The following is a 27,865-nucleotide window of genomic DNA, read 5'->3' as shown; positions in this document are numbered from 1 at the left end:
TTAGATGTAGGATCCTTAATTGGACAAATACATTAATCTGAAGGTCCTTGACATGAAAATGTGTGAGAATCACTGGTTTGTTTGTTACCTATTTTATTTGTAACAACCATTTGTTTTTACCCTCTACCTTAGACACGACCTACAGCAAGTTGGAAGGAGAAGGTCTCTTTTAGTGAGGGAATTTTCAGTTCTTTGGGAGGTATTGCTACTATACAACAAATCTGTATCAACAAGTCTGTTCCGTTTTTTTTCAACTTTGCCAGCACCCACTTTACGTCCTTTCCTACCCCTGTAGTAAAAACATCTTAGAGACTTTAATGGCCTCTTCAGATTCTTCGAATAACATTTATTCAATTTATAGTTCTCTTGTTTCTTCCCAAACATCCTACACTTTTTTGGATTGTTGAAGTATACATGGGAAAGAGAATTTAGGACTGCGCCGGGGGAGGATTTGGGGAGAAAGGCACTAGACAGTAGACAGTCCTCCAGTATTTACTCTTCCTGCGGCTGTGCCTGTATGTGTTTAGTTCAATTCAAAGTAGTCCACACTCCACAGGATTCATTACACTACTAGGGCCAAGCTGAGCATCATTCCCCTGCAGACAGCACACATACTTTTTTCTCTGCTTAAAGCTTTTTTCCTTTTTTCCTACATCTTTCTTTGATACCCTGTCCGTCGATCACTGTCCATTGATCTTTTTGGTGTGTCTCCTGCAGTAGGCAGATTCAATACCAGAAAGATCCGGTTGCATTTGCTTCTCTTATAGCTAGACCGGGGAGTATATTGCTACAACATCCTGTTAAAAGACCTGTCATCATTTCTTCATTTAGAGAAAATAAAACTTACAGTCAAAGAGGTAAGGCCCCTTGAAGGGTTTCCACAGAACCTGGGACCCATTTCTTGCATATATCAACTCTCTCACTGAGATTGATTGATTTTTGTTCTACCTTCTTTTCTCTACCCATTTTTTCCCTCTATACATATTTTTCTTACTTTATATTTGTAATTATTATTATTGATTCATTATTTATTAACAGTTTGCAGAATTACAGTACATTTCAAGTACAACTCAATACAAATAAATTGAACAACTGAGTGGACGACACCATAAAGCATTACACTTGTTTACAATGGGGCCCACCATTTTCAATTCATCAAAACATTTAGAGACGTACGAATATACACAACTATATAGTCAAAACAGGGAATCATCATAGAGGAGCCTCCTCCTCGGCTGAGGTAAAAAGGGAAAAGAAACATATACAGTGAGGGGGGGAAAGGCCGGGGTGGGTGGGGGATTCAGATTTTACGGGGGCCAGTTTCGAATTATTATTATTATTATTAATGCTATTGTTACACACATTGAATTGTGCTTAACTCTATAATTCTCCCCTCAGGGCGGGTGGGAGATGTTTTTATTGTTTCTATTTCATGTTTTGTATTGTTCCTTTTTACAATAAAAAAGTTGTTAAAAAAAAAGAGAATCACTGGTTTAAAGGACATTAGCTAGGAAACAAGCCCAAATCAGCAACTACCGGTATACACTTTAGGAACAAGACCCAAAAAACCGCAACCCAAAATCACCAATATTTACAAGCTACTTTACAGAAAAATAAGTTCAAAGTCGCTTATAATAAGCGGACATGGCAACACTTCCAAAGCGGCTCAGAGTTTCCAGCGAATCCACAATCCAGCCACTACACCCTGACTACACCACACTGAGTGATTAGTCACTGACTACAGCCAGTGAGTACTGTACTGTAGTACCTTTGACTTTCACAGTAACTTGAAGTCTATGATTCACGTACACATCTCGCCGTGGCTGGAAACACACACGAAAATGGCACAATGACCACCACAAGCAAGAGGGGGAAAAATGAAACCATTCATTGTCATTTATCTTATTTGTTGGTATTTTCATTCAAAGCTTTGTGATGGATTCAGAGATAGGCCTACACCACCCAGTCTCGGAGAGAAGGATATTCCCAGGTTGCTGTTAAACCAAGGTAAACTCTGCCTGCATGCTGCTGTGGGTTGTTTGAAAAATAATCAGTCAAGTAGTGTGGTGTAAAAAGTTTTCAGATTATTATTTATGTAGAAATACACTATGCAGCAGCTGCCAGCTGGCAAAGGTTTGATTTGATTTTAATTACTTTGCTGCTGGGGTAGTTTAACCTGTCCTACATCATAATTTATACATTTTTGTATGATTTGTAGTATCACTTAAAGGTGGTGTATTAAAGTGATATGTTTTAATAAAATCAAAACAAAGTGTTTTGTTAAATTAAAGCTATATTCTGACAATTTTGTTGTTTGTCCAGCTTTAAAAAATAATCAGTTTCCAATTCCAAATTGTTCTGCTCATTTATTTAATCATCCAATTGCACTTGTTTATCCTGTATGGCATGCTATATCAGATATCGCTCCTTCTTGGATGAAATTGATATCCTGACCTGAACATGTAGCCTAATTTATGTTTTCTAAAGAGCTGTAGATATGGGAAGACTTAAATCTGCAAAGTAACTATGACTGTAGGCTCTCGATGCTTTAGGCTTTTTGCACTTTGTAATTAAAATATATTTTCTTTGCATCCAAAGAGCCATTTTGGACAGATTCTGTGAATAAGCATTGCAATACTATTACTATATGACTTTGTTGACATTGAGCCATCACATACATATGGCCATTATCTGAAGTCAATTCGAAAAGAAATCCACTCATTCTGAGACGGTGCAGTTGATCTATGCGTGCTGTAGCCCCGCAAGCAGAACCCGAATGTAGTAAAGTTTCTGATACTTTGTTTACTTTACCCATTGGGTCCTGCTTCACGCTGGGCTGTCGCCAGTTACGCACAAACAAATACAATGTAAACACGCCATGAGACGGACTTCTGCGCGCTTTTACCATGTTTATTCATGTATTGACATACGAATGTGCGAACTATAAGTACCTTACATACCATACCGACACATCTCCTGTGTCGCGGAAGCCGTTAAGTATTTTTAATCCATGATTGATTAAAAATGTCGCTTCTTCCTACCTTGTTTATTGACACCTCATTGTACCGCCTATCTGGCTAGCTAGTGGTGCTACAGCTATGACGGAGCAGATCAGAGGCAGGGACATAGCCCGCAAAGCCAACCGGGAGGCGGTACAATAAACGGTAAATAAACAAGAAGAAATCAAAGCGACATTTTTAATCAAACATGGATTAAAAATACTTAACGGCTTCCGTGACACAGGAGATTTGATCAGAGGTATGTAAGGTACTTATAGTTCGCACATTCGTAAACGAACACAATAAAAAGCGCGGTGATAGCGCGCCGATCGAAGATATGTTGAGTTTTTTATATCCGCGTTCCAACAATCGCATTGGAAAATCTTAGCATGACCAGGGACCCTACCCTAAAGCTTAAAGTCCAAATTTCATAAAAGCTTTATGTAGGGTTCCGAGAGGGGCTATGCGTGCTGCTGACCATACACAGTAATTACTTACTGGCACAGATCAACTTGTCTTCCAAAATTGCTCACAAACACAGACTATTATGTCCAACTATCTCACGGAAACTAATAGCCTAATAATGTCTCTTTCCAGACAGAATCAATGGTCAGCTGCCATATCCCAGCACTCAGAACCATAGCGTCTTCTTCCAACCAGAGGATTCTGATGAACTGTATGTGGGAGGGACTGACTTTGTGTTAAAAATCGACGTGGATAACAATAGTATTATTGAGGTAGGTCACTTCAGATAACTCTGTGTGCTTTATTTCATGTACCCGTTTTTTATTCTCAACTTCAATTCATTAATTTCTAAACTTCGCTGCTTTGTCATTCACTTGCCACTCCAATTAAAATACAGTGTTTTGTCTTATTCAATATATAGGGCTTCAGGCCTGAAGGATTGAAACCCTATTGTTTTTTTATTTCTTCTCTATTCTTCTCCTACTCGTAATTTACAGCCAGATCTGTGCTATGCCATGCACCTTTTCAGCAATGCCATCAGACCCTACTTTTCAAATTTAAACCCATTTTGTCAGCTTAATTAAACACATTCATCAATCATGCACATTAGTTCCATGTGCATGATTGATAATGTGTTTAATTAAGCTGACAAAATGAGTGCACTGTACACACATGGGTCAACCCTGTTATGAAACATATACCCTTGAGTTTTTTTAATGATTGGACAAAAATGTTCTATTTATAATTTGATTTGTGTTCAGCCACACATTTCTTGCATTTGTAATGACCCTAGTGGTTGATTTGAATGAAACATTGAGGATATTTTTCAGGTTGTATACAGTTGTACTGATAGTATGTTGACATGTTTGGCACATTTTGTGATGAACTGAACCTTGGCAGAAGGAAAAAGAATAAGCATAAAAACAATAGAGGTTCAGCACCCCTAATTACAATTAATAAAATGTGTTAGAACAAATCTATGGAAATTGGAAATCCATTTCCAAAATAGGAAGGAAAGCAATCATGCCCTTCCTCAAAAACAAACAAAATAAACAGACAAAACAACATCCCTTCGCTTGGAAGGTCTACTCTACGCAATGAGAACCAAGTGACATTCAGTCATACACCAGATAACCGCTTTCAGGACATCACACATAACAAAAATGAGTACTTTACTACTCTTAAAATAATCTACTTTTAGGTGCTTTAAAAAGCTTTACTAGTCTATTGTATTAAGTGGTAGCACATAATCCTACAGTATATTGCCTGTTTGGTGTCTGTCATTGATATGTATGTATGTGTACAAATCTGACTGTAGTTTATAGACTTGCAATAAGTAGCAGTGTTTTGTAACAGGTTGTCGTCTGTTATGCTATTGTGTGAAACACAATGAATAGGTAGTCTGGAGTGGAATAAAGCTCCAGCAGCACCACAAGGCTTGTCAACGGCAGCTGATGCCTAACACAAACAGGCCATGAAGACCACAGATACTACTGTGTAGTTTCCATCACATTTTTGAGTGGTGCAGTCCACTCCAAGGAACAGCAATGTGTGTCCCTTTGTATGTCTGTACCAAAAGATGACAAAGTGGCGCTGTTGAGCTTCACACTTGATGGGACGCTGAGTTTTTAGTGTAACACCATCACAGAGCACAGCACAGTGCAGTACATACTACATAGTCGGACAGCCAATAGTCCGACACCCCAACAGCACCCCTCAGTTCAGACAGGTCTGATTTTGCAATGTCTGTGTTCACCTATGTGTCTGTGTGTCCGCCTATGTGTTGGTTAATGAGCACCAGTATATGACTATGAGTACCAGTAGGGGCGCTGTTGTGCCAGAAACAGAGAGGGATAGTGCTGCACTGTTGCCTGCTAATGAGAGAGAGGGGGGGGGGGTTGCACCACTCAGTTCACACGGGGGTGATTTTTATTCCACAAGTGGAAATGAGGTAGGCTCATTAGGGTTAATTTCCAAACTACAATCGGAAATTGAAGATTAATTAGTCTGTGCAGGTTACATCTATTTTGTAAATTGTGGGCAAAGTCTTTGGCTGATCTTATATAATACAAACAAACCCAACTTGAGCTTGGGTAAGTTCGGTTTGTTTGTATGACTTGTTTCAGGGTGTAGGAGTCAGAGGACGGAGGAGATGTAGTTCTATTTCAGAAATCTATGGCCATGTTGATTCACATTTTTCAGATTCTTTCTCCTCCCATGGATGCTTAGTCACATGAAAACAAAGCATTGTCAGACTAACGGACTACCATTGACCTTGACAGAATTTATCCCTGACCAATATGATTGTTGTTTTCTGCTCATACAACTCTTTGCACCCATTTCCGATAATTATGTGGTGGAGCATATATAACATTTGGTACAAAAGAGAATTTCTCTCTTAGCCTGAATGAGAGAATTTTCGTCCAGCTATACCAGACATTCCTTGGTCAGAAAAAAGGGGGGAAAAAGTGTTGTTTGGGCACTGGGGCATGGGAATGTGGATTTTGGATGGATGGATGGTTCAGCTGCTTCTTGACAGCTTTGAGGAATCCTTTTCTTCTTCTTCTTTTGAGAGACCTCATTTAACCTGAAGTGGTATTAAATTGAATTTAAAGGACAATAACATTTCTTTCCCCTGCAGGAATTCTTGCTGAAAACAACTGACACACAGGAGGGTTCAGAGGTTAGTAAATAGAGAATGATGTGTAGAATTATACATACCTTTTTATTTGCAGCATGCATTCTACAGCAGTACTGTTGATAACAGACTCTATATTGCAGGGCCCACATCAAAATGTCATCACAGTTATTCAGAGGTTCCAGGACAGTCTTTTTGTCTGTGGAACTAATGGCCACACGCCACAGTGTTGGAAGCTGGTGAGTGTGCATACGCCATACAGTACTTACGAAGTTTTATGCACAGAGATACTAGAAATCTGTCTACCATGTGTTCACGTTTTATTTAATCTACATTGGTTTGTGTGGTGGCCTAGTCATCAAAAACAGGACTTATAGGGGCTTATGTGGTTTTTTGGGGCGTGAAGCTGTAGTGTAGCTGTAGCTGTAGCATTCATTTAAATTTAAAGTGTCTGGGTGTAACATTTTAATTGTTGTGTTCTGCTGTCATACAATACACTGTATGCTCATTGCTCCCTCAATTCTATGGGATTTCCTATGATGTTAATCTTCATCTTTGCAGTTTTCCCAGATGAACAATCAGTCACAGGAGATAATAGAAAGCTATGAGGGAACTGGAATATCTCCCTATGTTTACACACATAACTCACTGTCTCTCATAGTAGGTATGTGAAATACAGTTTCTTGCATAATGTTGATATGTGTTGTTTAGATTTAGAAAAGCATATTTAAGTCTGGCAGTGTTACATAACCACTGTGAGCCATGAAGTAGAGACTAGCTAGTGCAATAACACAGAGAGATACTACATTATGGAAACTGTGAGCTTTTATCCATGTAATGTCTGTGCTATTCTTAGAGGGAGACTTATATGCAGCAGCACCCTTGGATAGTGATGGGAGCTCCCTACAGTTCAGAAGGAAAGCAGGAGGTAGAACCAATGTCTGGATGTATGAAAAGTGGGTGTCAGGTGAGTGTTCACATAATCATAAAGAATCATACTTTCCCATCCTGAGGTAATTGCGGCTCATATCAAGTTTGCCAATGTACTGACTTGAAATGGAATACTTGGTAGGGCATGGTGTTAGGTGTTGTTGGGGGGGGGGGGGGGGGGGGGGGGCTAGGTAGGCCGGGGGACTAGGTAATGTAGGTATATAGGCTTTAAGTTATTAAATTAACTTTCTCTCTTCTCACAGAGCCCACCTTCATCTCTGCCTCCTGGGTGAAGCGGGAGGACGACCCAGACAACGAAAAGATCTATGTATTTTTCCGTGAGAAGAACTCTGACAGCAGTCCAGAAGCTGACCCGTGGATTTCTAGAGTGGCCAGAGTCTGTAAGGTACTGTACACATTCACAAACAACTGTACACACTGTCACGAACACACCACAGATTAATGAGGCCAGTGACCTGGTTGTTATTGCTGGGAAAGGAATTCAATGCTCACCTACGGTAAGCAGACGGAGTGAAGTGTCCCCTGCTGAGAGATTAAGCTTCTTAACTTCAGCACAAATAGCCTGCCCGATAACGGTCTCAATCTCGTTAAGTAAGGTGGTGTAAGGACATTACTTGTGATATGGACTTTTGTAGGCACAATAAGAACACAGTGTAACTACTTAAGTAAGGTGAAAAGTAAAATGTGTATGCACAGTAAGTGCAGAACACAGGCCATAGATATTTACAGCAGTTGTTCTCAAACCATTTGCATGTCATCAACATTTTTCGACCGCTGTCGAGATCATGGATTTCACAATGCTATGCCAGACTTCCCGGTTCCTCATTGCCATCCCCAGTTCCTGCTTACTGATGCATGTGTCCCTAGCGATGACATCAGGGAACGACAGTTTTCTACCTCTGGTCTGGTTTGAGGCAGGAACAAACTGTGTTCTTCTGGATCAGACTAGTGAAGAAACGCGGGGAAGGTTGCCGTATATTAGATTAGTCGAATTTTTTATTTTAGAGTTACAGACCCACAAGGGTCCATTTTGTTCCAAAGTATCATTCAGCTGGGAACACCCTGGAACTCCCTCAAGGACCCCTGGGGGTCCCCGGACCCCACTTTGAGAACGACTGATTTACAGTACACACTGTAATATGAAACCAGCATTGTTTTGAAGTTGAACAAATCTGGAAAAATGCAGAAAATTATGAAATATTACATTAAAAATAATAACCATACAATATCTACTACAAAATGCCTACTGACATTTTAACACGTATTTCACTGAGCTAATCTATAAGACATCCCTCAATGTAACACTGTAGCTTTGCATGTTTGTCATTGCATTTCTTTCATTTCCGCTCTACAGTATTTGAAGACGTTGAGAACATACAGTGAAACCCCATTGCCAAGCAGTTTTCTGTTTAGACTCTAATCAGCCACTATTCATGCGTTTCATCTCTTTGTTTTCACCTTGTGCATTTTTTATGGCCACTCAAATGAATTATTTATTACACTGACTGCGCTGAGAAAGAAGAGATGGTAAATGCAGCAGGTGTATGTAATGACAGCCTCAGGCCATGAGAACCCGATGGTTAGTCTCTGTCCAGAGTGGGCGTGTCAAGCCCAAAGCGGGGTCACCCAAGTGCAGACAGAGGCCGAGGCGGTATGACTGCTTTAAATTATGGAACCTGGCATGGAACTAGGAACAAAGAATCAGGAAGAACTGGAAACATAGACGGGTGGATGCAGTAGAACATTTGACATTTAGTACTACCCAGACAACCAAATGCAAAACAAAACGCTCCCAAACGTAAATCTATTCTGTGAGACCATACATAAATCACTCCATTGGTCGGCCCTACCAACGTGTGAGATGAGATGATGAGATTCAATTTATTGTCAATGTACAGTACATGTACAGCACAGCAAAGTATTTTCGCATCTCACCAATAGTGCAAACAGTCAGTAAGGAGGATACATTAATACAGTTGTAACAGTAGTTATTTAAATAAATAATATAAATAATGATATGAGAAGGAAGAAAAACATGATCTGTCCGTATTGCACGTAGCCCTTATTGCACGTGGCCCAATGCACAGAGTGCTAGACTAAGGTCCAGAGACCATACTCCACAAGTCCAGTGGCCATATCGCACGAGTCCACATAGTGCTATAGACTATTGGGGGGAGGGGGGCTGACACTGGGGGAGGGAGAGGAGTGGATGAGGAGTTTAGGTAGATGACAGTGGAGGGGAAGAAGCTGTTTCTAAGTCTGCTGGACTTGGAACCAAGGTTCCTAAAACGTCTCCCAGAGGGGAGGAGGCCAAACAGACTGGTTGGGGTGTGTCGGAACTGGAGAAAAATACCGGACAGAACCATGACAGTGCAGGGGCCCATGCCTTGATGCAGGCCAAAGTCAATGTGACTTCAGCCATTTGCAGTCCAACCACCTGTACTCACACTATACACATCATCACATCGTCAGGAGGCATCATGTGGAATGGTGAGGGCTGTGTTAGAACAGCTAGCACAGCATTGTAGCTATTTACCTAGCTGAGTCCTTTTCCAAGGAGACCTTTAACAGTGCGGCTGTGTTTTATGTTTTATCTGGCATGGATACCCATGGCTTCTGGACATACCAAGACTATACTAGCCTTCTCAGTGGTTAGTTTGTTCTAGATCAGGGGTGGGCAACTTTGACGATGGAGAGGGCCACTATTATTTCCACACTCACTCCAGAGGGCCACATTGCATATTTCTGTCAGAGCAAAAATAGACGATCTACAAGCTCTCGTCGCTCTGCGACGCATTTTGAACTTGTAGACTTTCCGCCGTAGTCTGAAAACCCAACTTTTCAGACTCCATCATGGCCCGTAGCACTTACCCTAGCCCCTCAGATAAGCAATTTATGTAGACTTAGATAGCATTTTATACAGACTTATAGCACGTTACGTAGACTGCACTAGAATTGCATTTTATGTAGACATAGCACTTTATAGTATATGTATAGTATATTATGTATAGTTTAATTATATTCCACGTTATGTTCGTAACTTACGCATGTTAATGATAACTACTTTATGTATGTGATGTATTGCCATGCTTTTTGTTCTTGCTTAATGTAAATCGCTCTGGATTAAGAGCGTATGCTAAATGCCTAAATTGTAAATCAGCTATTTGCCATATTTGAATTTAAATGCTGAATTCTTTTTTTGCTATTTTTGAATTGAAATCCTGAAAAGTAAACTTTTTATTCAATTTCAAATGCATTTAGTTATAGTTATGTTTAACTTCATGAACTAAATTCAAATACATTGGACATAAAAAAGACAATAAAATGTTAATAGTCATTAAGCTACTAATAGACTGAAGTAATTACCGGTAATTATTTGGAACAGCAGAAATCACTGATAACGAATTGAGTGAAGGTGGGGGCCGCATGTGGTCCCCGGGCCGCCAGTTGTCCATGTATGTTCTAGATTTCCTGTCTGAACCGATCCTACTGATCAGAACTGTTGCATGTGTATCTACATGAAAATTGGAAACCAAACTCTTAATTGACCAACTTAAATGATTGCAGGTGGATGAAGGTGGTTCAAAGAGATTCTTCCAGAACATGTGGACCTCTTTCCTGAAGGCCCGGCTTGTGTGTGGCTTTCCAGATGAGCCACTCTATTTCAACCGTCTTCAGGATATCTACGTGCAGCACGCTGAAGAAGACTGGCGTAAGACCAAGGTCTACGCTCTTTTCACAAGCAGCTGGTTAGTCGTTCCTCCTGCCCTGTTTGATTGGCAACCAAGTATCAACACTTAATATGACCATTAACACTTTAGTCCACACACACACACACACACACACACACACAGAGAGAGACCAGTGCAGTACAGCACAGTACCACTCACTTCAGACGGGTCAGATTTTTTCTTATGGCATAGGCATAGCACCTCAGAGGCAAGCCATCTAGAAGAGGGTCTGTCTACCTGTCTTGTCTGTGTGTCTCTGGAGCTAATCTCGCAGCTGGACTGATCACGGCCAAATCTCTTGTGCTCACTACCAGTAGGCGACAGAAGCATCTCCACCACTAATCTCTTTTCACTTATGTTTTATACTCTTTGAAATAGTTTCAAATTTTATAATGTAAGTCAATTGGGTTCTGAATGGGCTGAAACATTTATTTCTAACACTTAACTAGTTTTGTTCAATGACAAGTTGCAGGGTTATAAGGGTGACAAAATAAAGCAACAGTAGCTAATAAACAGATTTGTTATGCTATCATGGAAAACGCTGAACTGTCTAACTTCATCTCCATTTCTTTCTAGGAACTCCACAGCACTTTGCATCTACTCCATTGCAGACATTGAAGAAATATTTGACAAGTCAACCTTCAAGGGTTATGATAAGGAGATTCCAAACCCTCGGCCAGGAACTGTAAGTCATCTTCTTTTCTTTTGTTTTTAATGTGAATGTATGACTAACTACAATGGGTGTGCTGGAAAATGTTTTGATAGATGGGAGTAACTGTAGAAAATGTGCTTGTTTCTTCTCCATGAGAGCAGTTGTATCCTAGCAACAGCTAGTGTACACATTTACATGTTAAGCTCGGCTAGATTTTCAACTGTACCTCTGTTGAGACAGTTGTAATTGTATGTCAAATAGAGTTACTACTAATGATGTGTTTTTAAATGGTTTTATGTTTTGCTCTCCAACGTATCTCGCCAATCTCAGTTGTTTCCATCTTTCCATGATAAAACTGTGGTGGGCTCCATAACGTCTGTACAAGGAGGCGGTTGAGATTTGGATTTGTACAAATTGTTTATCTCCACCCATCTCAAACCACATTTTGTTTGGTCTGTGTTACCGTTAGAATAGCCTTGGGTACCGATTCGTTGTCTACTGTTATGACTGCAGTCTGCTCTCAGTTTGTGAACTGTTTGTGCACAGTGTCTTTAAGATCATCAGCTCAGTGGCCTTGTGGTTAGAGTGTCTGCCCTGAAACTGGGAGGTCGGGGTTCGATCCCCGGCCGGGTCATACCAAAGACTGTAAAAAATGGTTGCCACTCAGAGTCAGCATCAAATGGTTGGTTTGGGGGTTAGATCAACTACAAAAATGATTCCTGGGTGTGGCATGGCTGTGGCTCACCACTCCAAGAGATTGGTCTAAATGCGGAGAACAAATTTCGCATACACATGTATGATAGCCTGGCTCCCGCCCTGAATCGCTAGCCACGCCCATTAAGAAAATATGTTCTGGCGATTCAGGTCTGGAGTCTCTGCCTACAGCGTCGTTTGGAAATCCGGTCACAGCAGCTGATTGGCCATCAGCCCCGTCACTCGACAGCGTCGGAAAACAAACATGTTGCTGTCCCCACTGCGGTGACTCACGACCGTATCAATCTGGCTATTAAATCGGTTTATGATAAATAGTTTCTTTACAGGATATATACATCATCATCCGACATATTTTGTGACAAATAGTAGGACTTTAACCTAATCTTTTAATCATGTGGTATTGTATTTTGTAGACAACCACTGCTATTTTCTTTTATTTTTCAGGGTTTAACCTTTATTTTACAGTAATAGCCATCACTCCGACATACGATCAGTCGATAAGGAAGGCTTCACAGAGAAACGTGTCCTTGTATGCTGCAACTGTCCGGGTGTATATGAACTAAAAGTACCAGAAGGACTTTGGAGTGCTGGCTATTACTTTCTTACTGTGAATATTAGTGAGCCGTACAATGGATATATACAATGTATTTAAAACAACCACTTGTCACACTACAGCTCTGCTTGACTAGCGCCTGAGTGCTCAGTTTCTGACCCCTCAATGACGCATCTCTCCCATGTAGTGTTGTTAGTAGGAATAAATACAGAAACATCAAGTTCCTGTTTAACACAAATAAAAGGTGTTTTCCCCCAGAGGCAAAAACACAGAATGGGTTCCCGGTTTGGTGGATATTGTGAACTTGAAAAAAGTTCCTCATGTCCGTTTGTCTGCTCGCAGTGTATGAAAAACAGCGGGGGCTTGTCGCTGGCCACCGTGAACGTTGTGAAGGATCACCCAGAGATGAGTGACTGGATCCACCCATTACACCATCATGCTCCATTCTACAAAAACAACTACAACTATACCAAGATAGTGGTGGATAGGGTACAGGCTGCAGACCAGAGGACTTACAATGTCCTGCTCCTTGCCACCGGTATGTCATGGATGGATAGTCTGCTTCAGTGGCCCAGAAGCCTCATTTATACTTCATTGATAGACAATGATACTCATTTAATTTTGTTATTTTTGTGTAACTGTCATACAATGAAGTATAAATTAGGTGTTTTCCATTTTATTATTACTTGCGCAAGCAGAGCGCGCAAGTACTGTTTTCGGCTGCGTACTGTTTTCGGCTGCGTACTGTTTTCGGCTGCGTACTGTATGTCGGTGACTGCCTCGGCCAATCGGGGATTGTGAATCCCCTTGGCCAATCAGGGGTGTATTATTGGTGGCGTCGCTCGAATGGTGGTCCCTTATTGGCCGTTGATGGCCACGTAACTAAGGTACGTTTCAAGTTTGTTATAAGGTCAATAACGGTCTAAAGGGTTTAGAAAAGCAGTTGTAATAGACATTAGTTAGTAGCAGTACTTGCGCACAAGTAGGCCATGTGGCCTACTTGTGTGCAAGGCAAAGTTGGCACCTCGACAGAGTGCATTTCTAGTTACTTGCGCAAGCAGAGCGCGCAAGTAATAATTTCACCCGGCTCGTATGCACCGTCCCAGCCAACCCGCCACTTTTGATGCGTATGCACCGTCCCAGCAAATTGTGCCTGATTTGCTGGGACCAGATTACATGGTGTGTATATGTATAACTAGCTCTCAATGATGACGTAAGAAATATGTGGATTAAAGGACCCAATGCCAGAGTGTAATTGGTTTTCGATGGTGACGTAATGACGTACAGATCACCTAAAACAGACCTTTCGAAATTAAACACATTTCTCGAAAACATGGTAAAGTATCTATCATCTCCGACTTCTGCAATTATGATAATGGGAGATTTCAATGAAGACCAATATAGTGAGAAAGGTAGAAGTATAAATACCTTCATGTCAAGATTAGGCTTTAAACAATCACAAATCCAACTACAGATTATGGAAGTATTTTAGATCATGTATATTTTAACAAATACAGAAATTGAAGTTAGAGACACCTATTACTCTGATCATGATTTAGTATTAATATCACTATAGTCCAAGATGAAATACATTTAAAACAATTGACAATTTACAATAAATAAAAAAATAATTATACTGTATACGTGATAACATCTTTTAATTCAGTTTATATACCTTTCTTTTTCATCACATATCAATGATTTATTTTTCTTTTATAAACTAAAAAGGGATCCAGAATATTTCTAAATCGATAAAACTATTTCTTTTATAGATAGAAACTTGAACCATACTTAATAATACTAGTTTTTTACATGCATAAAGTAGGTATGTAGCAAATAGTTACATCTAATAATTAGACACAGAGATACTGAGATTTGACAGTTTATAGTGGTCGAAAGTATACTTGCGCGCTCTGCTTGCGCACTAGTTGGCCATTCATGGCCTACTAGTGTGCAACAAGCAAGTATGCACTCGACAGAGTGCAGTTCTAGTTATTATAGTAGTCGATTTTATCCCAGGGTCAGAGGATGTTGAGAACAATGGACTGAGAATATATAAATATATCTGTTTAAAATCAAACAGAAACAATCTAATGGCATGAACTATTCACTGTTCAAACTATTCACACTGTCGTCACCACACAGACTCGGGGAAGATCCACAAAGTGCTAGAGGATGGATCTGAACCTTTTATCATCGCTGAAACGGAACTCTCCAACCACTCAGCCATTCAGTCGATGACACTTGACTCCAAAAAGGTACAAATATCATTACAGTAAAGGGTGATCAATAGTAGTTTATACATTATAGTGTATTAGTGTTTTGTCATCTAATAAGCAGAAAAATATCAGCTTGCCTGTGGATTATTGTCACTTTGCAGCTTGTTGATCAACGTGGTCGGGTTTCAGTACCCAGCATTGGCTGGGTTATTACATGGGTGAAATAGAGGCTCACAAGCTCCTTCTCTCCCTCACCTTCTCTACTCTCCCTGTCTCTCTCTGTAGCGATGCTTGAGCCCTTTTTCTGACCTCACACATAACTTCCATCCCTTTCTCCCTCCCACTCCCTCCCTCTCTCTGATCGAGCTCTGTTGTGACACACAATGACACATGGCTGTGCAGAGAGCACTGAGGGGGCAGGGGCTCAAACCCCAGAAAGCGTGCGCAGATTTTTGGGGGGTCCGTCCCTTGTGCCATTTCATGTCATTGGACAGTAAAATAAGCAATACGTTCTCATTAGTCTGAAACTAAAACTGACTGATTGCAGCCAGCATATTAAAAGTATAATTATAAATAATAATTATGATAGTGGAATTATCATTACTTGTCAAATGTTTGTCTTGTGATTTGATGTAAAAATGCAGCATCTCAAATTGTGATTTAGAATTGTTTTCTTTTGATATATTTTTACTTTCCGTTTTGCTATTGCATACAGAAAAAGCTAATAGTGGGCTTCCGAGAGAAAATCTCCATATTGGACCTCCAGCGATGTGAAGACTATAACAGTTCCTGTGAAGCGTGTGTCCTGGCCCGTGACCCTTACTGTGCCTGGACTGAGTTAGGATGCAAACCTACAGTCCCGTAAGTAGAACAATTGAATTTCAGAGCCTATATGGATTCATGCATCATATTGTATGTAGTGGTGAGTCCATAGCTGAATGCGTAGGGAGTATACCAGGGAGTTGCAATGCTCTGGTCATCAAGTTGCTGGTTCTATTCTCCGGCCGGCCATAGTATTTGCTGAATTTCATCCCCCTGCTCTCCCGCCACTGTCAATCAAGGTTGCTTTTCATTGTCCAGTTCTAAAATAGTCAAATGCACCCATGAGTAATAATAATCTAAGAATATTATTCTTAAATATAGTGTCTGATATTTCTCTGTTTCTACAGACTGTTTTTGTTATGAAAAACACAATGCACAATAGTGAGCCGTTTTAGGTGAGAAGTAAGGAGAAGTGGGAACCTGTTATCTCCCTTCCTCCAGACATGGGAGGGAGAGAGTAGAGCGCTGTTCTCTGTGAATGGGTTATTGTGCTAAAAACATTTAGCTTTCTCTCAACAGCAGCTGCGAGCTGCTGGTCTTGACACAATGACTTACTGTAACATGTTGATTTACTGTCCAGGGGTGAAGGCTAAACGAGCTTTAAGACAACTTAATGGAATTAATAAATTATTACTCTGACACATATTGGTTATTTCCTGGTAGGGATGTGCCGATGAGACATTTTGGCCGATATCAATATCCGATATAATTAATTGGTGTTATGGCCAAAAACCGATATTACCAATGTCGATATGATCTCATTCTGAATAAAATGTGTTATGATCAGTAGTCAATTTTAAATTTAATACCTTTATATTTCATATTGTGAGCTTGCAGATCTGTTCAAGCTGTTACTCTGGGCTCGTTTATCTGTAAAGACAATCGGACTGATGCTGATTAATCAAAAAACAACTAGAATCAGCCAATACTGATGTGTTTGCTGATTAGTCACTATTTCCTGGGCATTTTCAAGCCTTTATAGTACAATTACAGCAGTGGAATGAGACAGGAAATGTCAGGGAGGGAGGAATGCAGCAATGGGTCTCTTCACTTTTGCCCCTTTCTATTACATCAAAGTTGTAGGTGTCCCAAACCAATTACGATCCAAAATGTAAAGAATAAAACATATTGACTTTTTTTTCTTCTATTTACGTCAATATGTTTTTATTTTATTTTATTTTATTAATATGTTACAGCGTGTTAAAAAGTGAAGTCTTTGCGAGTTGGAAGATTGTCAAATGACACAAAATGCTAATCTTGTAGCGAAGCAGCAGTTAAATTGCATTTTGCATGGGTCAGTGTGGGACATCAAGTGGAGCTGTCATGTGGGAATATTATAGCCTTGAAGCTGCAGGCCCCACGGAAGACAAACGTGATAAGATGGCTTTCTATTTCCAGACAGTTTCCCACTAGAATCTAGTGGGAAACTGTAAAGGGTCATCTAATCATTAGATTACCCTGTGGTGAAGCAAAAGAAGACACTGCCAAGGATCCCTTCATGTTGTTTCCTTCTCTCCACCACTATATACTGAAATAGTATTAATGCTGCTTTAAATGTAGTTCTTGTCGAACCAGAATTGTTTGAAACATATTAACAATGCTGCTGTTGTTTACAGAGGGGCTATTCAAAATATCCCTGGAGTCCAAATTAATATCTCCTCCTGTCCTAACACTGCAGCAGTAGGAGGTAAACTATAAAGATTACAAGCATTATTATCATGCCAACAGATTATAAGTGTGGAACAGCTGTCCAAATCTCTCCATTTGGTTATCCTCTTTCCCTCTAGATTCAAAGAAAACAAACAGGACCAGGCGGGAGAGTGCTTCAGCCATGCAGGGGGTTTTGAGGGCAGTCCATTCTGTTCCCTTGGGCGTCCCGTTCTATCTGTCTTGTCCAATAGACTCGTACCACGCCCAATACACGTGGAATCACCAGGACCAGAGCAGCCCCTGTCAGCAAATGCAGTCCGACTGCCTGCACCTCATCCCTGCTATGACACAGGAGAACTACGGGAACTACCAGTGTGTGTCCACAGAGAGACAGTACACCAAAGTGGTAAAGGAATATCAGCTCGCAATGCAAAGCAGCCCACGCACAACCATCAGCATTGAGAACGAAAGGAGTGTGCCCGAAGGTAATGGTGTGGGACGTGTGCCTCCAATGGGATGGGTCATGTGTGTAGCAACTGCAGTTACTGTGTCACAGCTTTTCAAATAGTATCCTTTTTTGGAATGAACATCTGTATCACCGTAACACCCCTGACTCTCTACACATCATTAAATACATCCTAATGAAGTTCTGACATGTGTGCACTGAGTCCTTACAGGCGCTTCCGGGGCCAGGGCATGGGTTGGACTGCAGGAAATCCACATACAGGTCTGAGTCCCTCAACTCCGGCAATCTTCAAGCACTTGGCTTCCTTTAACAATTGAAATATTAACAGATGCTCTTAGCTAAGTAGCATGAACTGAAGTAAATAGAGTGCAATGAAAACGATTGTGGGATACCGAGTAAACATCAAACATAGCATCTGTCTAATAAACATGCAATCTAAATAACATACTTCACATCTGTGGACCAGGCAGCAAACAGTATGTGTCCCTCTAAACAACATAAATAGCATACTGTATGTGAACAAGTAACTAACATAAGTCTGCAATCTACAGTATAACTAGCGTCTATGGAGGAAAGCTAGAGGTTGAGGTATAGAGTCTGAAGGGTGAGTTTTCAGACTTCAGTAGATTTATGAGTCAGTGGATGTGCAGCACTGACTCAGGCCGTCGGAGGCAGGGAGGTCATTCATTCCACAGCTCCGAGCAAGGAGGGAGAGGAGTCTAGGATGATTGCAGTGTTGGCCAGGGCGAGAGACAGACAAATGTCCTGTGTTAGCTGATCTGCGGTATATTTAAAGTGTGTGGAAAGAGTGGGGTGGATCACAATAACACAGCTTGGGAGCTATACGGAGGGTTAAGAGTCGCTTTAGTGTCTTCAAATGACAGAAACGGGTGTATTCTTTTACACCCGTTTAAAAAAACATGACTTTACGGTTTTAATGATTTGCTATCCTTATAGCCCTTGCTCACTAATGGGGCTGAAAGTGGAGAAAAAAAGGATAATTTAAAGTTATTATTGGTGGGGAATTTGGGTGGGAGAGTATATTTTATATTAGCTGAAGGATTAACGTATTTTAAACAGCAAAAATGAAAGAAAAAGTACTATACTGTAGTTAACAAGTAAGACGCGTAAGACCAGGCAGCAAACAGTATGTGTCCCTCTAAACAACATAAATAGCATACTGTATGTGAACAAGTAACTAACATAAGTCTGCAATCTACAGTATAACTAGCGTCTATGGAGGAAAGCTAGAGGTTGAGGTATAGAGTCTGAAGGGTGAGTTTTCAGACTTCAGTAGATTTATGAGTCAGTGGATGTGCAGCACTGACTCAGGCCGTCGGAGGCAGGGAGGTCATTCATTCCACAGCTCCGAGCAAGGAGGGAGAGGAGTCTAGGATGATTGCAGTGTTGGCCAGGGCGAGAGACAGACAAATGTCCTGTGTTAGCTGATCTGCGGTATATTTAAAGTGTGTGGAAAGAGTGGGGTGGATCACAATAACACAGCTTGGGAGCTATACGGAGGGTTAAGAGTCGCTTTAGTGTTGGCAACTATGGTCATGGTGTCGTATAGGGAAGGGACAGACAGGCGTCCTGTGTTAGCTGATTGACCGTGTACTGTTAGTGTGTGGGGTGGATCATGTCCGGAAGACAACTGGGTGCTATGCCCTTGTTTCCCTTGGGTCAACACCAGTGTTTTAAAGTGGATGCTGGTAGCCAGTGAAGGGAATTCAGAAGGGGGAAGGCATGAAGACTTAGGGTAAGTTAACATTAGATGAGTTAGACAATTTGTTAGTGGGAAGAGTGGAGAAAGAGCTTCTAACATCAATGATGTCTTAGGTGACGGTAAGCTTCACTGGAGGGCGGTTACAAAGGGTGGAGAAGGTTTAGAGGTAGAGGACTGAATCTAAAGGCCTATTCATACTCCAGTTTTAGGTGATAAAGTGACCACCAAAAACTACAACATGACGTCACGTTACGCTATACGTGACTCACCGCTGACCTCAACACATCTCTCTGTTTTTACTAACCGCCGTTTCGGTGGTCACCTTATCACCTAAAACCGGAGTATGAATAGGCCTTCTAGTAGTATGAGATGAGTGTCACCTGCCGGTACGGAGATGATGATAGTATCCACTCCTGCAGAGTGACGGGTTATGTAATTGAGGAGATTTGCTTGATTGAGTGTTTGCAGCAGGTGTCTATGCAGGTGTGTGGGCTGTGATGGAACAATTGACTGAAACTATAGACAAATTTATGTTTAATTATCCATACTCGGCACTGCAAATTAAGCACACAACAAAACAATTAAAGGGACATTTCACCGTATGGAAGAAACTCCAGTCACTCAATGTTAATAGTATTTGTAGTAGATAAGAGTAGCACAATTTATGGCCAGAAAAATGATGTAGTCTGTGTTTGACTGGATTGCTCGGTTACCACAATGACCATGATCCTTTGGTGCATTTACCCCACCTTGTGGAGAGGGGGAGGGCTGTCTTACTAACATGTAGTCCAGGAAGGACCAAATCAGTATGGGTATTGTAGTTCAGGAAGTGAACCCTGTGTCCATGACATTATACATGGAGCCCATGGACACTTGAAATATCTAAAAACACAAATTACCCATGTAAAAATCTCAGGAAAGTGTTTCTTGACTCTCAAACATCATTAAAATAAGATCTGGTTGCAAAAGGGGTGAAGTGGCCCTTTAACTACTTCATCTAGTCCAGAGACATACTGTAAGTTCAACACTTCACACTTCCTAAACTTGCACACTTGCACCTTTTTGAAGATGAGCTCACATGGTAGATTTATATAATATTTATATCAAATAAATCATTAAACATTTATTTTTAGACAGAAGACCAGATATCCTGTGTAACTACCTCTAGGCTCTATGCCCTCATTTTTTGAATGTTTTGTTTTCATTCGTTAGGCGTTCATAGTCATCTGATGTTTCTTTTTGTTTCATGCATTTGCCAACTGTAGCACTTTGAGAATGGAATGTAAAGTGCATTATAAATAAAATCCATTATTATTATTATAATTATAATAACCGACTTTGTGATTGGTGTAATTACGGTACACATTATTATAGCTATTCTGAAGCCCAAACATGGTTGACTGTTATTTACTTGCCTATACTCTCTGCCCTAGACCTAGTGCCCAACCTTTCTATTTCCATGAACCGGCTGACTGTTCCTGACTGGGGGGTGGGGTTGTGCGTTGCGGTCACGCATCATCGTACCAAAACACGAAAGACAGTTGACTGGCCTCAAGTAGCCTACCCGCTGCTACAAGTAACACGTGCGAACACGGGAAGCGAACGCAGCTCGTAAATTGCAATAACAACATTTTCTGCTCATTGCATTCGCAATTATATCACATTCACAACATAATGTTCTATCATTGTCAGTGACTATATCATCCTGGTGACGCACGGTTATAGATTCACGTTCGGGAAAACTTGGGATTCCTTTCTCACGTACCAGTGGGACATGTCCCGCGTACCAGTGGTTGGGAACCTCTGCCCGCCTAGAGGATAGGCAGGAGTACAGAAAATGCCCTGCAGCGATCACTGGTAATGGACCAGAGGGTGCAGGAAAGGGTGGAGTGAAATTGCGTTGCATGCATGTGAACTTACATCATTTCCCTATCCTGTTAGAACTGGCTTAATACCAGGCGTGTCCATTGGATGTTTTGGGAAAACATGCCATGAAAACGGCCCTGTTTCTGACCTGTAGCATGGGTCAATTCATGGTTACACTTTATCAGTGGGCTTTACACAAAATGACATTTGCTGGATCTTCAAATGACAGAAACGGGTGTATTCTTTTACACCCGTTTAAAAAAACATGACTTTACGGTTTTAATGATTTGCTATCCTTATAGCCCTTGCTCACTAATGGGGCTGAAAGTGGAGAAAAAAAGGATAATTTAAAGTTATTATTGGTGGGGAATTTGGGTGGGAGAGTATATTTTATATTAGCTGAAGGATTAACGTATTTTAAACAGCAAAAATGAAAGAAAAAGTACTATACTGTAGTTAACAAGTAAGACGCGTGAACGCGGGAAGCGAACGCAGCTGTTGTGGCAGTCTGACACACACATACCTTCTTTTTTCACGTTTATTTATTTTTGTTCTCTTTTTTGTAAAGTTTCTCTTTTTTTCTTCTTTTTTTAAGTTTTCATTTTTCGGCACATTCCAGTAGGTGGGACATTGTCTGACTCTGCACTGATCCACAGCTGCAGTGTTTTCTTCTTGATATTACTACTGGTTTGGTTGTCTGGGTGGGCAGGACTGTCTGCATGAAACTGGCTCTATAGATGGGAGTCTGCATGGCGGTGCTACGAGGCCATGCAACTTGCAAGGGGTGTCTTAATGTCCATCTCCTGTGTTCTCCGCTCATCTGGTGTGTGAGGCGGGGGATGCCGGCTAGCCCAATAGAGGAATGGTTGAATCGGGAAACGCTGGTTGAATGAGATATACATCCAATCTATCTTGTTTTGGTTTGGGCTACACAACCAACCATATATTATGAACCCTTGTGAATATTTGGCAAAACATAGCTGAACTACAAGCTCACAACGTGTCATGTTGAGCTTGTAGATCGGCTATTTTTTAACAAAGAGATTTGGTGTAGACGGGACCTTTAATAGACCCCCGGGGGTTTAAAGAATATATGTAAGTGTAAGTAAGTCATGTAAGTGTTTTTTTTTTCGGGCCTTTTGCCTGTATTGATAGATTAACAGTAGTTTGATAGGAAAGGGGAGGAGAGAGATGGGGGGGGGGGGTAAGACACGCAGCAAAGGTCGTCGGGATCGGGCCTCGAACTCGAACCCGGATTACCAGCCTAGGTGCCTGCATGGACCGCTCGGCCGGCCCAGGCCATGTAAGTGTATTTTTAAGTCAAATACATGAGTGTAAAAAGGCCGAAATCTCCAATCTGCACAGTCAAAACTGCAAACATCATAGTTTATTTCAAGCTTATAGACTTTCAGGCATAACGCAATGGAATGTAGCAGTATAAAGGCCCATTCATACTCAAGTGTGGGCCATAGCCTTATCAGCTAAAGTCCTAAACGGTGAGTCGAGGCCATCATACTCCCTCCGGTTCAGATGTGCAACCAACTAAAGGCCTTCATACTCATACTTTAGGTGATAAGGTGACCACCGAAAACTACAACATTATATCATGCCGCGGTGATAAGAGACTCACCGCTCACCCCCACACATCTCCCTGATTTTACTAACCACCGTTACCACCTAAAACTGGAGTATGATGAATAGCCCTTAAGGCATATATGTCAAACTCAAGGCCATGCGCAAGCATGCGTCTTCTCTTCACTATTGATCAGCAGTGAAAGTATATCACTTGTGGTCAACTTTCAGCTACCCCTCTCCCCAAAAATGTGTGTTGAAACACAGTCCGGCCCTCGACTTGTACCAATTTCTTTATTTTGGCCCACTGTGTATTTGAGTTTGACATCCCTGCCTTAAGGGGACCTCCCACCCAACATCTAGACCAATCAGTGATCGGGGTGATGTTGATCAGTAAAAACAGATGTGTCATGGTGAGTTGCTATAAGTAAAAACTGCACTTTTTGGTTGCCATAGGGTTTAGCTCATCTATTTTGTTTTTAATACTGAGAATCTTTTGTCATAATAAGCTTACAGTAGATGACATTGATTTGTATTTTAAATTCATGAGCTTCCTGTTGGTGAGTGACTTTATTAACAGTTGCAAAAAGTACAGAGATACAGTTATTAGGCTATACAATAATGCTAAAAGGATAACACAAAAAACCCTGAGGGCTTGTTTCCAATGTGGTCTATTTTCCTCAACAACTATGCTGTATGTGATTCATAGGCTCCTCAATGTGATCCATAACTGTAATTATGAACAATTTGGAATGAAACTGAATAGATTTTCACCATCTTCCAACTCAATGACAGGTCTATAAGACCGGGGTAGTTTAGTTCCTTGATCATGTTAAATTCCCATTAACAATTAATGGAAAATGTTACACTCACTTCACAAGGGTGTGATTTTTCCTTTACTTTTAGGTTTGGTTTCTCCCGAAAGTAGCAAAATGGAGTTGTATAACACGTTTTTCTCCCAAACTGTTTAGGTTACAGTAAGGCAATAAGGCCACATACTTGTAGTATGTTAACTATGTATGCTCCCCTGGTCTCTCAGCATGGCAACGTGTGACATAGTGAACACATCACCAAAGTATGTCTTGACCTCCACCCACACCATACATACCAGCTCATCAGTTGAGTCAAATGGAGGCTGAGTCAGCCTTAAGCTAGTACTAGCTCTGGTCCATAGCGTTAGAGAAGCCCTTAACGCTATGGACCAGAGCTAAGCTAGTAGTGAAGATATATGGGTTGTGTTAACGGTGTGTAACAGTTGCCTATAGTCAGTGACAGGAAGTTGATGATTCTGTATGTGGTCATGCTGACTCTCCATGAGTCATTTGCTGTAGTGACCCAGGTCAGGCAAGACAGAGTGAAATTTGACCCAAGCTCTATGAATGAATGAATCAATGGCTGAATAATTGTATTTTCGTGTGTGAGTGCCTCGACAGACACAGCCCGTCCCTTATGGGATTATTGAAAGAACACAGAGTAGGCCTATTTCCAGTGCCAACATGCTGACACCAAAATTATAAACAAAATAAATAACAGACAGTTTAGTAGTCTAAGATTTCTGAGAGAGAGAGAGAGAGAATAAAAGGAACAAAGACTATTTTATTGAGATATTGAGATACAGTATCAAGTTTTCGAGAGGGTCCTAAAGACAGCAATATATACTCTAAACATAGAATACAAAACAATTGACAGAGAATAAAAAAGAAAACTAACGAAACCAAACGAAAAACAACATAAAACGACACAAAATCAGGGTATTGTAAACTATGCGCACAAAAAACTGATCATTTGTTGAGTCAAATATCGACATATTTAGTTTAGTAAATCATAAATAAATATATGTATGCATAAGTATTTATGCATAAATCATAAACCAGTGCTATTGAACACCCTTTATGTCTGTGTGTTGTTTAGAAAATATTGAACCAATGGAAAGTAGTAAAAAAACGCTTTGGACAAAACTTAACTCCATTTGACCCTCAAACTGTCTACAATATATAAAGTCACAACACCAACTTTGATGAGGCAGTATTGCTTTGTTTTCAAAATATAAGGTTTTCTTAATTTCCTGAAAATTTTATATTTTTCATTTCCTGAAAAATGAACATTTTGGAGTTAGGTGGTTTCTTCCCGACAGCAGAGATATGCCATCCAAAGAACTCAAAGCAGTCAACATCAGATCTAAAGAATGTCATTGGTCTGATCTCACCATGTGGTTAATTATACCCCCCACCATTATGGTCTTCTTTTTCCCCTTCAAGTGGCATTTCTTTTGAAATTTCATTAACCACTTCCTCACTATCAGCAGCACTGAGAAATCAATGTCTTGATGGCACCACTGCGTAGTTTACAATCTTGGCTCTGAACCATGACCATGCCATTCTTGTCTGCAGCATAATATGTGCAACAGTCCTTGAGAACCTATGATGTTTTGGGGGGTTTTTCTGTAGTTCTAGTAGGCTACAGTTGTTTCCTGTTGGTTTCCCTTGTGCTTGTCCTTCTACTTTGAAAGGAAAGAACGTTGGAAGCAACCCAAAACTTTCTTGGTACTGAAACAAAACCCTGAACCTGATGTTTTGTTCTTGAATGACGTTTATTGATCCTCAAAGGAGAAACTACTTTGCCACATTTAATAAAGACATTTAATATACACAACAAAGACCACCAGGCAGAATCATTGAAATATATGAACATGCATTGCATGTTCCATTGGAACAAGTCAACAGGTTCTATAAAAATACTAACAATACAATAAATGTGCAAACAATATGTTAACAGTATATAGTAAACACTCATCAATACGCATAAGTAATTGCCAGATGCAATGAATAATTTGAAGAATATTGCAGCATTCATTAACAAGCCTATAGTGACTGCTGCATGGATAGAAGACTCCCTGAATCTTTCATTAAACCTATGATTTTGGCAATAGGAGCCAGCTGATCCTCACCTCACCTGGGCCTCTGTATCCTGTTTTAGTATAGGCTGCTAAAATAATAATCACATTATTACTAGAGATTGCTTTGACATCTAGAACATTAATTACAACAGCAGCATATGCCTTTCCTACGTGTAAGCAGTGTAATTGCATGCTATGTACTGTAGATGTCACTCTCGCCCAATATAATTTAAAGAGAGAGAGCGAGAGATTTAAAAGAATATCAAACGAGCATTTCAATGATCACTTAATCAGTTAAACTAAAATTGCAAAACACATTGCAATTTGTATTTAATTTAAATGTAGTATCTCTACTTGTCTGTATTGCCTACTGTATTCGTTTTTGCCTACTATATTTGTAATGTTGGCTATCTTTATTCTATAGTTCACATTTGGAGAGAGAGAGATTCATTGGGCATTATTACTCTGTAGTCTATGCACTTTTGCTATTAGAACACACAACTGGGCTGTGGCTATGCAAGTCATACGAGGACAAGCATAGTGCGCTGCAAGACACACACACACACACACACACACACACACACACACACACACACACACACACACACACACACGCACAGATAGAGAGATTGTGGGTATGTCGGCCTACCAGATGATGGCAGTATTTCAACAGAAGATTGAGGTTAATAGTTATTAGTTTAGTTGGTTCCCACTTCAACGCAACAGCCTATATGAAGTTATTTTTTATAAATAGCTATAGTATTATTACAGAGTAAAAAAAAATGAGAAGGGAAGACTGCAGTTTGTGAAGGTTTGTTTTTAGGATGCAGACTAATTAAATAAAATCACTGACAAGTTATAGTATTTTTCTTTTATGAAACAATATGAAAGCCATCGACATCCTCTGCTCATTGACTGAAGTTTATCCTAGCTGATAATGAATCCAAGTTACCAAACCAAGCCCTTTTCTGAATCTTTAGTCTAAAACACAATAACCAAATATCATCCAATTTCGTTGCATTTTAAAAGTATGTCCAAATGCTCAGCCTAAAGTCATTATATGCGCCCGGTCAAATTTCATCTCACCGGGTTCCACTTAATTTATCTTATGGCTGCAAGTCTTTGTGCATCAAAAGATAACAGACTACTCCTCACAGAAACTTCAAATATTTGCCACATGACGTTGGAAAACACTCGGTCGGATGGAATGGATCCAACAAAAACATTTTTTTTTCTTTCTTAAAGCTCCCAAAGCGAATGAGATCAAAGATTAGGTCGACATTGTAATAAATAAAACACAAGGGGTTGCGAATTATGAATTTTCTTTGAGGGTGGAGACTGGAGAGCAGAGCAGCCCAGACTCAGAGCTTCTGTATCTTTAATAGTGAGTTGAGTGAGTGAGATGGGAGAGGCTGCGCGTGCACAATCCCTCCACTCCACTCTCAGCTGCTCCGCAGACGCGTGAACGCGCAGTGGATGGAGACAGGAAAAGAGGCGTCGGATTGCACAGGTTTTTTTTTTACCCACCGGAGAAAAATGTTTCCTCCACCGCCCATCATCACCAGCACTGTCGTGGTGCTCAAAAGTCGCGCAAAAGGACTGAAATTATTCGAGGACATAATCTTTTTCGACCATTAAACTTGAACTTTTATTTCAGACGACTTTGTTGTGCCCCAAGAGAGTGATTTTCTTAAAAGCACCGGGATTGGAAATTGACATTGGACAGGTAAGACAATTCAATATGTCTAGGTAATTATTATGGAGTTATGTTATGACAACCATGCCTAATCAGATCATCTTTTAAGGGGGTAAATTTCAATTTAGTCGCAATTTAGGAAGTCTATATTGCTCAGAAGAAAAATAAATCATCAAATTATTTACTGCATTTATAGGCTATGTTTAGTATGTTATAGGCTGGACTCTGTTAGGATTTTCTTATGTAAAATAT

The 27,865-nt window shown here is 40.4% G+C and overlaps 1 protein-coding gene across 1 annotated transcript; it reads left to right on the top strand.

Annotated features, from left to right (window-relative positions):
- Positions 1-1,754: 1,754 nt before the first annotated feature.
- sema7a (semaphorin 7A (JohnMiltonHagen blood group)) lies at positions 1,755-20,906 on the top strand. The gene is made up of 14 exons (XM_080761888.1): positions 1,755-2,007; positions 3,597-3,736; positions 6,106-6,147; positions 6,246-6,341; positions 6,664-6,766; positions 6,959-7,069; positions 7,296-7,438; positions 10,621-10,802; positions 11,361-11,469; positions 13,046-13,241; positions 14,849-14,961; positions 15,638-15,783; positions 17,361-17,431; positions 17,532-20,906. The coding sequence occupies exons 1-14, from the start codon at positions 1,878-1,880 to the stop codon at positions 17,960-17,962; spliced, it is 2,013 nt and encodes a 670-aa protein (XP_080618014.1). The 5' UTR covers positions 1,755-1,877; the 3' UTR covers positions 17,963-20,906.
- The last annotated feature ends 6,959 nt before the right edge of the window (positions 20,907-27,865 follow it).

This window comes from Protomyctophum bolini (genome assembly GCF_963924005.1).
Source record: "Protomyctophum bolini genome assembly, chromosome: 4".
In the NCBI taxonomy this organism is placed as follows: Eukaryota; Metazoa; Chordata; class Actinopteri; order Myctophiformes; family Myctophidae; genus Protomyctophum; species Protomyctophum bolini.
This window is presented reverse-complemented; position numbering and strand designations above follow the sequence as displayed.